Source organism: Hylobates moloch, unplaced genomic scaffold, assembly GCF_009828535.3.
Source record: "Hylobates moloch isolate HMO894 unplaced genomic scaffold, HMol_V3 SCAFFOLD_14, whole genome shotgun sequence".
NCBI classification, from domain to species: domain Eukaryota; kingdom Metazoa; phylum Chordata; class Mammalia; order Primates; family Hylobatidae; genus Hylobates; species Hylobates moloch.
The window spans coordinates 5084792-5098375 of NW_026652289.1; the positions used below are offsets into that span (position 1 = coordinate 5084792).

At 50.5% G+C, this 13584-nt stretch overlaps 1 protein-coding gene across 1 annotated transcript in view; it reads right to left on the reverse strand.

The window, feature by feature from the left end:
* BACE2 (beta-secretase 2) overlaps positions 1–13001 on the reverse strand; it is a 107055-nt gene extending 94054 nt beyond the window's left edge. The window contains exon 1 of the mRNA XM_032174732.2: positions 12600–13001. Within this exon, the coding sequence (XP_032030623.1) occupies positions 12600–12911 (312 nt within the window). The 5' untranslated portion in view covers positions 12912–13001. The remainder of the gene's footprint in view (positions 1–12599) is intronic.
* Between the last annotated feature and the right edge of the window lie 583 nt (positions 13002–13584).

Below are 13584 nucleotides of genomic sequence, written 5' to 3' on the forward strand. Positions count from 1 at the left end.
GCTCAAATCCTAGAATCCTTAGCCACCAACGGAGCTCAGGAATCAAAGAGAATTCAAGAATTCCCCAGACCCTGGCAAATGTAGTTGTCGATAACAGACTAGCATTGGATTATTTACTAGCTGAACAAGGTGGAGTCTCGTGCAGTTATTAATACAACCTGCTGCACATATATTAACTCCGGACAGGTTGAGGTTAACATTCAAAAGCTCTATGAGCAAGCTACCTAGTTACATAGAACCAGGGCACTGACCCAACTATATCTGGTCAACCATCCAAAGTGCCTTCCCAAGTCTCACCTGTTTTTCACCTCTTCTAGGACCTTTGACAACTGTCTTGTTACAAATTTTTGGTCCTTGCTTCTTTAACCTCTTAGTAAAGTTTGTGTATTCCAGATTACCACAGTTCCAGAGACAATGCTGGCACAAGGCTTCCAGCCCATCCTGTCCACTGACACGGAGAATGAAATCGTCCTGCCTCTGGGCCCCTTAGATCAGATATCCAGAGATTTTTACTCCTCCAGTACTAGGCAGGGCCTACGTCCATAAACTCAGCAGGAAGTAGTTACGGAAAACAGATCTCCGCCCTTCTGCAGCCCCCTTAAGATTAAGGAGGATTATCTAATCTCTGAAGGGGGAATGAAGTAGGAGGCGGGCCTCAACTCTGGAAGTGGGGCTCAGGCACTCAGACCAAAGTGAGCACTAGCTAAAATAGGTCAAGGGCAGATGCCGGTTTCCATAGGACACACCCACCTGTGTCAAGTCCGTTCACCACGGCCCTGGCAACACCCAGAAGTTACTGCCGCTTTCCATGGCAATGACCGGACAACCCAGAAGTTACCACCCTCACCCTGGAAATGTCTGCATAAACTGCCCCTTCATTTGCATATAATTAAAAGTGGGTATAAATACGACTGCAGAACTGCCTCTGAGCTGCTACTCTGGGCGCACAGCCTGTGGGGTAGCCCTGCTCTGCAAGGAGCAGCGCCTCTGGTGCTGCTGTGCACGGCTGGCCGCTTCAGTAAAAGTTGCTACCACCACTGGGTTGCCCTTGAGTTCCTTCCGGGGCAAAGCTAAGAACCCTCCCGGGCTATGCCTCAATCTTAGAGCTCGCCTGTCGTGCATCACTGAGATCATCTCCCAGTAAACTAGCCACACTTACACCCATGTCTCAGGGCCATTTCTGGAGAAACCAGCCCAGGACACTGTTGAATAAAACACACAACAGTCTCTGTGGTCTTCTCCACCCCACCCCACACCGGGCACTGTCAACTTTATTCTCCTTTTTAATTGCCTGTAAGCAGGGTAGCATAATGTTTTCACATTCTTTGTAAGGCCTTTGTTCTACTAAAATCTAACCTCAGAGCACAATTTTAAACTAGATGAGAGAGGAGCTGCGCCTGAAGCACTGCAAACCTTCCCCACCATACATGTGCACTCACCCTGGACACCCTCACTCACCCTGACACCCTCACTCCTCACCCTGGACACCCTCACTCACCCTGACACCCTCACTCACCCTGACACTCTCACTCACGCTGACACCCTCACTCCCACGCTGACACCCTCACTCCTCACCCTGGACACCCTCACTCACCCTGACACCCTCACTCTCCCTGACACCCTCACTCACCCTGACACCCTCACTCCTCACCCTAGACACCCTCACTCACCCTGACACCCTCACTCACCCTGACACCCTCACTCACGCTGACACCCTCACTCACGCTGACACCCTCACTCCTCACCCTGGACACCCTCACTCACCCTGACACCCTCACTCACCCTGACACCCTCACTCACCCTGACACTCTCACTCACGCTGACACCCTCACTCCTCACCCTGGACACCCTCACTCACCCTGACACCCTCACTCACCCTGACACCCTCACTCACCCTGACACCCTCACTCACGCTGACACCCTCACTCACCCTGACACCCTCACTCACGCTCACTCACCCTGACACCCTCACTCACGCTGACACCCTCACTCCTCACCCTGGACACCCTCACTCAGACACCCTCACTCACCCTGACACCCTCACTCACCCTGACACCCTCACTCCTCACCCTGACACCCTCACTCACCCTGACACCCTCACTCACCCTGACACCCTCAAGTCTTCACCTCCCTGGCTGCAGCCTGGGACACGCTTTCCCTAACTTCTGAAGGCTCAGTCCTCCTCATGCCAATCTCAGCTCAAATTGCACCTCCTCAGAGAGGTCTTCCGTAACCGCCCTTACAAAGCAGGATTCTTTCACCCATACCCCTTCCCACACTGCACTGTCTCACGGCACTCCTCTAAAAGTCTGTTTACTTCTTTAACAATCTGTCTTCCTTATAAGGAGAGGTTCTGTAAAAGCCAAGACTATCTCTGTCTAGTTGACTGTTGCATACCAGGGCTTAGACCAAGGCCCTGACATGCAGTAGGTGCTTAATCAATATGTTTTGAGGCAAGGTCTTGCTCTGTTGCACATGCTGGAGTGCAGTGGCACAGTCATAATTCATTGCAGCCTTGAACTCCTGAGCTCAAGTGATCCTCTTGCCTCGGCCTCCTGAGTAGCTGGGACTACAGGCATGCACCACCAAGCCCGGCTAATTAAAAAAAAAAGAAAAAATTGTACAGATGGGAACTTGCTATGTTGCCTAGGCTGATCTTGAACTCCTATCCTCAAGCAATCCTCCCACCTCGGCCTTCCAAAGTGCTGGGATTATAGGCATGGGGCCACCACACCCAGCCAATGTGCTGAAGAAAGAAAGAAAAACATGCTCATCCTTTGAGTCAGGTTCAATTTTTTTCTCCTCTTTAATCCCCAGTCACTCCAGTTATAAGTGATTTTTAACTCTTCTCACACTTTAATGCATCTAGCAAGAAGATCCACGTGGTGTTAGGAATAAGACAGGACCTTAAGGATGGGGGAATCAGCAGGTGTCAGCATGCCCTGTACGCTCAGGGCAGCTGTTTCCACTGGACATTCTCCCTTTGCCTCTCTGGGCAGTGACTCCTAGGCCAGCCGACCTGCTGTGTTGAGTAACCAGGATTTCTCAGTCTTGGCAGGGTTGCCATTTTGGACCAGATCGTTCTTTTGTTGTGGGGCTGCCCTGTACGGCAAAGAATGCTGAGCAGCGCTTCCAGTCTCCACCCACAGGATGCCAGTAGCACCCTCTAAGTTGTGAGAACTCAAAATGTCTCCAGAGGGCGCCAGATGTCCCCTGGGGCGGGGACACGATCAGCCCGGGTTGAGGTCCATGGAGCCAGGTCTGTTTGCCACCATGGGGTGAAGCTCCATTCCCACCTTAGGAGGGCTAGGAGGCAGCGTCGTGGGGCCACAGAAGGCCTGGCTTTGCAATCAGAGGCCAGGATGCACATGCCTTCAAGACACAGACCCGGATTGTTAGGCATCTAGTTCTTGGGTTTTCTGTTGTTGTTGCTGTTCCGTTTTGCCTGTCTTCCCTCCCTTGTTTACTATCAGCCTGGAATTTGCCACTTTTTCTAAACGAAGATTTATGGAACGCTTACCACACGGCTGCCGCTGTGAGAGGCTAAGGTTCTAATACACCGCGGCTCACTTAACTCTCGCAATACTATAAACACACACTGTTTCATCTTGACCCTTTCTTGGGAAGGTGACAGAGAGGTGGGAAGGCAAACATCTTGTGTGCCCCATCCCAAGGGTGTTACTGGTGGAATAATATCCCCCCCCCACCCCAGTTTCTAATTTGCTGTAGGCTGTGACGCTGTGGGCAAGACTCAGAGTCCTGTTGAAATTAGGAATAAGTGTGCTGTGAGGGAAGGGCTGCCTTATTGTAGAACACAGATTTTCTGAATATCTATTTTGACAGGTTCGATCCTCTCCCCTTCCTGCCTGCCTTCTGCCGATTTTCAATGTCTTGATGGTGTCCCACCTGAGTGGCCTTTAGAGATATGAGTTGTGAGGCACTGGGGATGCAGGCAGACGTCCTCCAGCCCAAGACTGCCTCATTTAACAGGGATTTCTGCATTCTGGAACAAGCCTCCATTTTCCCCAAGCAGGATTACTCCAGAGAGCAAAACACAGCCCAATAGTATCACATTTCCTTTCTGCTTTAGCAAAAATAACCACTGTCTCATTCAAGGGAAAAGGCCGCCAAACAAATTTGTTACTGGAACCATTTGTAACAGCTTCTAGTGTGCACTGCCTTGGAGCAAGTGCACTGTGTAGAGCAGGGATTTGCAGTTAGTTGGGGAACAAGGTAACCACTGATCATTACAGGAAGCTTCAGAAACTGTGGGACCAGTGTAGAAGAATAGAGCATCTGTCCAAACTCAGAATAAAAAGAATGACACTTGTATTTCGTATGTCTTTTTCACTTTGTCTTTCTAGTAATTCATTTTTCTTGATATTTACACCTTGCGGCCCCGTGATAGACTGGAAATCTCAAAAAACACACATTCAGCACCAAGATTTTGAGCAGCACCACCTCAGAATGAGATCCCTAGAAAAAACTGCGTGTTTTCCACTTGCCCAACACAAGGAGTTTTTGGAACACGATCTGCTTGAGGTGGAGATTTTCTAGATGGGCAAAGAGAAGGAAACACTGACTGAACCTAGGAACAGTATTCAGGAAGACAAAAGAACACAGCCTTTCTGCACAGGAAACCGCTGAGCAGAGGGGAATCTGGCCTCTGCAGTGGCCTCCAAATAGAGTCCAACGGCTGGGGCCAGCGTGGCTGCTTAAAGGGGACTCAAGGGATATAATAAAATGCAGATTCTCAGGTCCTAGTGCAGACAGTCTCACCCAATAAGCCTGGACTGCATGTAGGAATCTGTATTTCTAGGCCCTTCTGCAAGGCACTCCTGGTCTTTCCAGGAACCATCGGCAGCTGGTTTAGGGAAAGAAGCAACGACTCCAAGTGTGACCGGTGAGCTGGCAGCAGCCACCTTCAGCTCTGCTCCCGGTCACTGAATCCGATTCTGCATTTTAACAGAACCCCAGGTGTGGCACCCACACAAAGCTGAAGCATATTGGTCTGGGGCAAAAAATTAGAGCTATGGAGAGTCTCTCAAATGAAATAGATGATGTCATTGACTGTTAGAGCTTCTAGAAGGAATCTGAGGTCACTTGTTCAAATTCCCTGATTTACAGATGAGGAAACAGAGGCTCAGACAGGTCAAATGACTTCTCTCCAATACCCAACATTCGGCAGGTAGCAGATCTGGGACTAGTACCCAAAGCACCTAGCTCTCCAATCACTGCACAAGCCACACAATTCTGTCTGCTTGTCAGTGGCTTTTCTGATTCAAAAAAAGCTTAGGAATTTCCCCAGGAGGCAGCACGATGTAGTGGGAGGGGCTCTGGATGCCTCTCCAAGGCTTCTGGAATTCATGCCCACCAAGGCTTCAAGCCCTCCAAGGCTTCTGGAATTCATGCCCCAGGAAAGAAGCCACTCTCCTGCCAGCTACAGTTGCTCACCTGAAAAGCAAGCCAGACCATATTAACCCTGGCATTGCTGGTACCTGCAAAACTTTCTGATTCAATGCTTTCCACCTCCTCCTACCCCTCGCCACCCCCATGGCATGAAATCCTGGGGGCTGCTTTAGAAATTGTTTTCTTTGGCTGCTGGTGGGGGTTTGCACAGCTGGCACACTGCACCAGTGTCCTGCCTGCTGCCAACAAGGCCATTTCCCAAGCACTGGCTTTGGAGAAGCTGGGGCTCTGAAGTGGGAACACGAGGCTGCCCTTAGCAGGCCAGGTGTAAGTTCTCCCCCTGCCACTTTCAGCCTAGCGTGAAACGGATGGAGTGTGCATTCCCACTTCCCTTTATGCTTCCCTGGAATGATGGTGCTGCCCAGGGCATTGCCACGTTACACTCTAGACAGTCTCGTTGTCTTCCTGCAGTGGCAGCACTGAGGTTGTATATTTCTAGGTGCAGGTATATGATCGCCATACAACAAAAATCTGAAAACATCCCACCCGGGGCCTGGGCTGGACAGCGAGCGTTGGCACAGAACAAACCCACTCATTGCATTTCCTTTATGTGGTTAATGTCAGCACTCCCAGAGTACTCTTTCTTCTTTTGAGAATTCTAAGAGCAAAAAAGTGACCATTTTTTTTGTATTGAGTAGCAATAGTCAAATATCAAAATAGTACATCTAGGCCAAGAGAAGATGAAGGGGAGCCAGGCCAGGAAAGTCACCCAGAAGAGGTGACACTCTCTTCCTCAGGTTCCACCAGAAACATGCTTATACCCAGGGAAATTATAGAAGGGGTGCCAGGCTGCCCACCTGCCTCACAGGTATGCCCTATCGTCCAGGTAGTATGTGTTACCTTAACATACAATGAGCCCCAGTGTCTCACCAAGGCCGGGCAAACAGGGTGACCCAGAGGAGGGATCCATGACACACAGCAAGGGACTCAAGGAAAGGCAGAGGCCCACAGTCAGTCATCGGAGCCTCAGGTCACCTGGAGAGGGGCCTCACTCACCAGCAAACAGGACCACCACCCCGCTCCTGCTGTACCCAGTGTGGGGGTGGGGCAAGAGTCAGTGCCCACTAACCCCCCACCTCTTCTCCAGCACAGGTAGACCCTGAATTCAGAGGCCAATGGCTTGACCTGCTCTGGTCTATGAATGAGATGTTACATAAATCCCAAGGCATGCTGTCAGATACCAGGGAGAAGGAGAAAAACACCACCTTTAAATTCCTCCCCGTCCACCCCTGGGAGCAATGCAGCTAGGTACCACCACCACAAAAGAATAGCCACTTGGCCGAGCATGGTGACTCACGCCTGTAATCCCAGCACTTTGGGAGGCCGAGGTGGGCAGATTACTAGGTCAAGAGATCAAGACCATTCTGGCCAACATGGTGAAACCCTGTCTCTACTAAAGGCACAAAAATTAGCTGGGCGTGGTGGCACACACCTGTGGTCCCAGCTACTCAGGAGGCTGAGGCAGGAGAATCGCTTGAACCCGGGAGGCGGAGGTTGCAGTGAGCCAAGATCGGGCCACTGTACTCCAGCCTGGCAACAGAGCGAGACTGTCTTAAAAAAAAAAAAAAAAAAAAAAAAAAAGCCACTCATCACAACAACTAGCCTTATCCTTTTGGGATCATTCTAGGAGGAAAAAGGAAAAACGGGCAGGCAAGAGGAGGTGAAGCCAACCTACCAACAACAAGGAGATCACACAAGGAGATCAGGGATGAGTATGGCGGGAAGTATGGGGGGAAGCACCTGTTTCATATTAAATATATCCTGATTGATAAGGGGGTTGCCTTATAATGTGTTTAAAACATGAAATACTGAAGCTTTCTACATCCATCCCAACATAAGTGTTTATTACTCATAGGTATTTAAATATCATTGATCTAATCTTGCACACATTGGATTTCTCTCATATTATACATTAATTTCAGCAATTCTAGAATTAGTGCAACATGACATGGGACATTTTAAATTCTTTTTTTCGAAACGGAGTCTTGTTCTGTCGCCCAGGCTGGAGTGCAGTGACACGATCTCGGCTCACTGCAACTTTTGCCTCCCGGGTTCAAGCAATTCTCCTGCCTCAGCCTCCCGAGTAGCTGGGACTACAGGCATAAGCCACCATGCCTGGCTAATTTTCATATTTTTAGTAGAGACGGGGTTTCACCATGTTGACCAGGCTGGGTCAGGTCAAACTCCTGACCTCAGGTGATCCGCCCGCCTCAGCCTCCCAAAGTGCTGGGATTATAGGCACGAGCCACCGTGCCCGGCCTGACATTTTAAATTTTTAAACAGTTACTCTCCAGCAGGAAAAACAATACAGAAGTACAGAAGGGAAGCAGAAACCCTCCTCTCTTCCTTCTCCCACCCTAAGCCCCAGGGCACTCTCTTGCCACAGGCTTCATATTAATACAGCACTAAAATCATCATTTGTTTATTGCCTATGATAAAAATTACACTTGAATCCCAAATTGAAATTATTAACAATTAAAAGGCGAGGTAGAATCAAAGAAAAAAAAATCCATAGAATGAAAAACTTAGAATGAACTTGTTGTGGATTAAATCATGTTCCCCAAAAGATATGCTGAAGACACAACTCCGGTACCTGTGAACTTAACCTTATTCAGAAAGTGGGTCTATGCAGATGTGATCAAGATGAGGTCAGGTTAGAGGAGGGCAGGCCCTAATCTAATGACTAGTCTCCTTATAAGAAGAGAGGAATTTGACCACAGAAACTTACACGGATGCGAGAGATTGGAGTGATGGCAGCCAAGGGCCAAGAAATGCCAGCAGCCATCAGACACTAAGAAGAGCCAAGGAAGGACCCTCTCCCAGAGCCTCTGGCGGCATAGTGTTTCTGCTGACACCTTGCTTTTTGAACTCTGGCCTGCAGAATTGTGAGAACAAGTTTCTATTGTTTTGAGACCAGGACATTAATGCAGAAATTAGAAGATTATCCACAGCTGAGGAAAGGGAAGACGAGGGAGGTTACACACTTGCTCATGGTCACAGGTGTGACACTACAGTGTTCAGGACCTGTAATCACGCCAGGATGCTTCCTGTCAAACCACATCATCTCCAGAAGCATGAAGATGGTTCTTCTCAAAAAGTTACTGTAACTAAAACACTGCACCTAAGGAGGAACCGCAGTGAAGTGCAAAGACTGAGCTGGGCAGACCCAGATTGACAGCTCCGCCCCGCTTTGCCTTCACTAGTGTGGCCCTGGACAAACTACTCTGCCTCTCCAAGCCTCGGTTACCCCGTCTGAAAATTAAGTCACATCACTGTGCACACTTTCCAGGACCTTGCAAGGATACAATGAGGTGAGCCACGCAAAGCGCTTCACATGCCCTTTGAGTGTCCAACACTCCATCAGCAAGAAATCAAGGTCAGCTCTTGATCTTATAAACTGTTTCTCAGACTCCTGTCCCTCCTTGTTGTTTCAAGCTGATTTCTTGGCTCACTGTTCCCAGTCCTCTGTAATACAGTCTTTGATGAATTCTTTCTCTAAAGCCCAGGAGCTGCCACTTCTCACTCGAAGGAGCTGGTGGCAAACTGGCTTTGACTTTCTTGTTCTTTCAACCTCAGTAATTGTTTTTTCTCAGTCTTTAATAGTTTACCATTTGAGGTGGCTCCCTCAGATTTCTCCTTGCTGGGATTGCCTTCTTGTTTTCAGCCTCACCTACAGTCAGCTCCATTTGGGGAGCCTGGATGGCTTCTTCTGAAGAACACAAACTCTTATTGCATATGCTCGGTCCATATTTTCAATACAAGTCTTCCAAATAACCGTGTACTAAGAGGCTGATAATCAAGTGAATGCACCATGATTAAAATAGGATTTGCCAAAATAATTAGGTGGCCCTTTACATTCAAGTATTCAGGTATGAGAATAGTTTTGCTGTCTGCTTTACCTGTCTTAGTGGAGATGACAGAAAATCTTTCAGAAAAAAAATCCCAAAGGCTTTTTCTGAAGCTACTACAAGGTATATGGCTGTACACCTTTTCCTGTCTTCAGCTGGAGTTATTGTGTTAACATGAAAGTCTCTTTTTTAATAATGGAAATTGCTGTAATTATAATTGCTTTAGAAGAGTGTTATTATTATTAAGACCAAATTGCACGGTTCAAGCAGATGCTGGTTGAAAGAACTGTTCAAAAGTTCTACGGTTCGAAAGAACCCACATAATGGGATCAGCCACAAACCTGGCAGTCATCTCCATGCCAACGTGGCCCTGCCAGCCAGCACATAGGCCTTGCAGCTCTCACGCGGGCTTCTGGGCACATGCCTGTGACTCCTCACAGAGTCACTGGGCAAACAATGGACCTCCAGTTCCTGATTAAAGCCTTCGGGGAACAAGCACACTTCCAACAGTTGACGTTCCCATAAAAGAAGGGGAGCTGGAGGGCTCTGGTTCCCGTTGAACCTCTCATCTCAAGGCCTCTCCCATGCACACCTGGATCCAGCCCTTCATTCTGTTGCTCATTCAGCAGTGCTGAAGGAAGGAGGAGATGGGGGAAGAGCAGGGAGTTCTGGAGGGTCCAGTTGCAGTCATACATTAAGTTTCTAACACCTTGGGGTGTAAGTTCAGGGTTCTCTGGCTAGAAAGGGTAGTTTGAGGCCAAAACCAAAGAGATTAGGAGGCATGAAGGAAAGGAAGTCGTTATCTGCCTGGTGGTTCAGAACTTGGCTTCTGAAGTTCAGCTCCCTGACTTCCATTTTTGGCCCTCCCTCTTTCTTGCCCTGTTGCCCTGGAAAGTCATTCAGTCTCTCCGAGCTTCAGTTTTCCCACCCCCAAATGCATATAAGACCCCCGAGGGGTGGCGGGTGGTGGGTAGGGATTCCTGGGAAAGCACACCTAAAGCACAGGGCGCAGTGCTTGTCATGTACTCAGCTTTCAGACGTTGTCTATGACGATTACTTAATTCTTGAAAAATTCTTGGTTATTTATCGCTTGAATTTACAATTCCATTTTTCTTTCCACCTAAGCAATTTTTATTTTAGGCTTCAGAGAATCAGCAGAGAATAAATGCATGACTCCTGGCCATTAATAGAGCAGGAAAGCTCACTCCAGGTTCAGAAGTCACCTCACTGCTGCCCCCTCTAGCCAGCTGCTGACACCCTGCTGGTGGTCAGAGACATTTCAGGGCAACACAGGCAGGTAGTGAATCCTAATGCAGTAGTCAGTAAAGCCTGAATTTACAGTAGGCATTGGGAAAGATTTTGCTATAAAGCAGCTTATCGCTAAACCAAGCCAGGAAGGAGGTACAGGATATTTCGTTCCCCATCACATGTAAAAATTAAATCTGTCTCTGTAGAAGCAGCCCTCCCTGGAAACATGCTAATGGTTGAGGAAGTAATCTTGCACCAACTACTGCCTTGGCGATGGTAAAGACAGGAGCCTAGGTACTCAATACATTTCTGTTAATTAAATTAATTAAACCTCATCATTTTAAAGTAAAGGTCATTGAATTAATTAACAGGCAAGTTATAATTTATAAAAGCTTTTTTTATTTTGATTGCCCAAGTTAAGTATTTTTTAGTCCTTCTTCAGGCTTCTTCCTTTCCCCTTTGCTCTGGAGGGAGGGTTTCAGGGCTTCTTTCATCATAGCCCTCAGACCACCCAAATTTACTTTTAGTAGAGAGAATTCCCTTGCATCAAAGCACACATGTCAAATGGGGATTCATTCAAGGCCTGTTCCAAAAGATTCTCTGTAAGTCACAGAAGAGGTTCTTCCTCAATATCTTGTCATATTTACAAGGTTCTCAGCACCAGGCGCATGTTCCCACGTGTTGGCTGCACCAAGACCACATCTTACAGCCAAGTTAAGCTCCCTCAGCTGAAGGAGATTCCTATGCCCTCCCTCTAACCATCCACTCCCGGAGATGGCAAAGATCACTCACGTGGCTTCCCATGACTTAGATGAAAGGCAACTAGAATCAAAGTTTGAATATACGCTTTTGAAGGTTTTTTTTCCCCTAAACTAATTAAACAACTACAGAAGTTATTCGGCAGTTTCCTTTTTTAAAAGAATTAGCATGGCATGTCTTTCCTCTTAAAGTCTTGAATAATTTAATGAGAATTATACAAAAGTCATGAGTATGTTCTATTTATGGGGGAATCATAGCTGAATCAAAACCCAAATGACAATGTTAAAAATAAAAATAAAGTATCTTCAAATACTGCATTCAATTGAGCAAAGGACTTCAAATCCCACTTGGATTAGATAGTTTGAAAGTAGGAGGGGAAGCAGATCAATTGGGATTTTTTTTTTTTTTTTCAGATTACTGTGCTTGGGAACATTTGTTTCTTGCTACAAAAAGTGTTAGTAAATGAACATCAGAGTAACAGAAAAGGAAAGCTGTTTGATTTTATTTTTGTGTTGTAATCGGGATACCACTTGGTCCCCGGACACCTCACTCAGCCCCTATTTTTCTCCTGGTAGCTGGACTGCATTTCACACTCTCTGCACACCCGCGTGTAGATGCATCGCACCGTGCAGAGGGGCAGGGCCGCCGGATGAGCGAGGACACAGCTGACAAACCAACTCGGAGAAAGCAAAGCGGGCGCAGGGGAGACGCTGCTCCTTCCTCAGAGCAGCAAGCGAGCCACTTCTTAACCGGGTTGCTTTTAGCTGAGCTCATGCATAAATCCTTTTTAAAGGGTACTGCGCCTTTGGAAGCCGGCCACGAGCCTCTTTAGCAATGAGACAGCATGGTGGGGGGGCGGGGGGGAGGGAAAGTAAGAACACGAGGTGATTTTCCCCATAATAGCCCGTCGCCCAAGGCCCACCGCTCCGTCTCCCGCTGGAAGTAGGTGTCGCCCGCAAGAAGGAAATCACGTTATTGGAGGCGGCAAGTTCCAGGTCTCCTCTCCCGCCCAGCCCCGCGGAGGGGGAGCTCACAAGTTCTGAAACACTCGCGCACACCCCTCCGTGCGCCCCGGGCGGGGGCTGCCGTCCTCCGCGACTCAACAGCCAGCGCCCCCGCTCCCCGGCCCACCCGAGCCCCTCTGCGTTCCCCGCTCTTCTGTGCGGGGACAGCTGCTGCTTTGGGGGCGACGCTAAGCCGCGTGGAGGCGTCTCTGGACAGCCCCCTCCCTCCAACGAGCCCGAAAAGCCCGCGGCAGCAACCGGGGGTCCCTACCTTCTGCGGGGGGGTCCCGATCAGCATCTCCAGGTAGTAGCCGCGGCCAGAGTCCCCCTGGAGGTTGTCTACCATGGCCAAGAAGTTGGCGGCGCCCGCGGCGGACGCCAGGGCAGGCTCCAGGGCGAGCGCCAAGCCGTCGGCGTGGCGCTCCGCAGGGGTCCCGGCTTCCGTGGTGGGCGCAACCACGCGGTTCGTGGCCGCGGCCACCCGGAGGGGCAGCGTGAACGGTGCGGGGGCCAGCTCCGGGGCGGCGCGCAGGAGCCACTGGGCCAGCAGAGGCAGCAGCAGCGCCCGGGCCAGTGCGCCCATGCCCACGGCGGGGCCCGGGGGGCGCGCCCAGCCCAGCCGGTCCCGTCCCGTCCGGCAGCCGCGGCTCAGCGACTCGGCCGGCGCGCGGGGCTGCGGGCAGGGATGGGCGCGCACCGGGACCGGCGGCGGCGGGGAGGACGGGAGGAGGGCCCAGGGGAGGAGGCTCGCGGGAGGGGAGGAGGCTCGCGGGAGGGGAGAAGGCGGAGGCCGGGGAGGCGGGCGCGGAGGCGCAGAGCCGCCCCAGCCCGCGCAGCCAAGTTGGGCAAGTTCTTCTCCGCTGCCCCCTCTGGCGGCCGCGACTGCCCCGCAGCGGCCCAGCCCCTCCCCCGCGGCCAAGGTCACAGCGGGGCTCCGGGGCCGCCGGGGTCCACCTGCGCCTGCCCTGCCCACCCTCGCCGGGCTCAGGCCGCGCCTCTTCCCCGGGAAACTCGAGTCCCGAATTTCCTCGGAAAGCGCCCCAGCGGCCACGGCCAACGGATGTGACGAGGCTCATCTGATACCGGGGGGAAAGTTTCGAGAACCCTTAAAGGGGAAGCGAGGGCCTGAACTAGGGCCCCGGCCCCGCGCGCGTGGGGGTCCGCGGGGGTCTATTCGCCCTGCAGCGGCGGGGGCTGCCGGGGGTGACTCGGAGGGCAGCCAGGAGAGTGGTGGATCGGGAAGGAGCCTGGAGCCT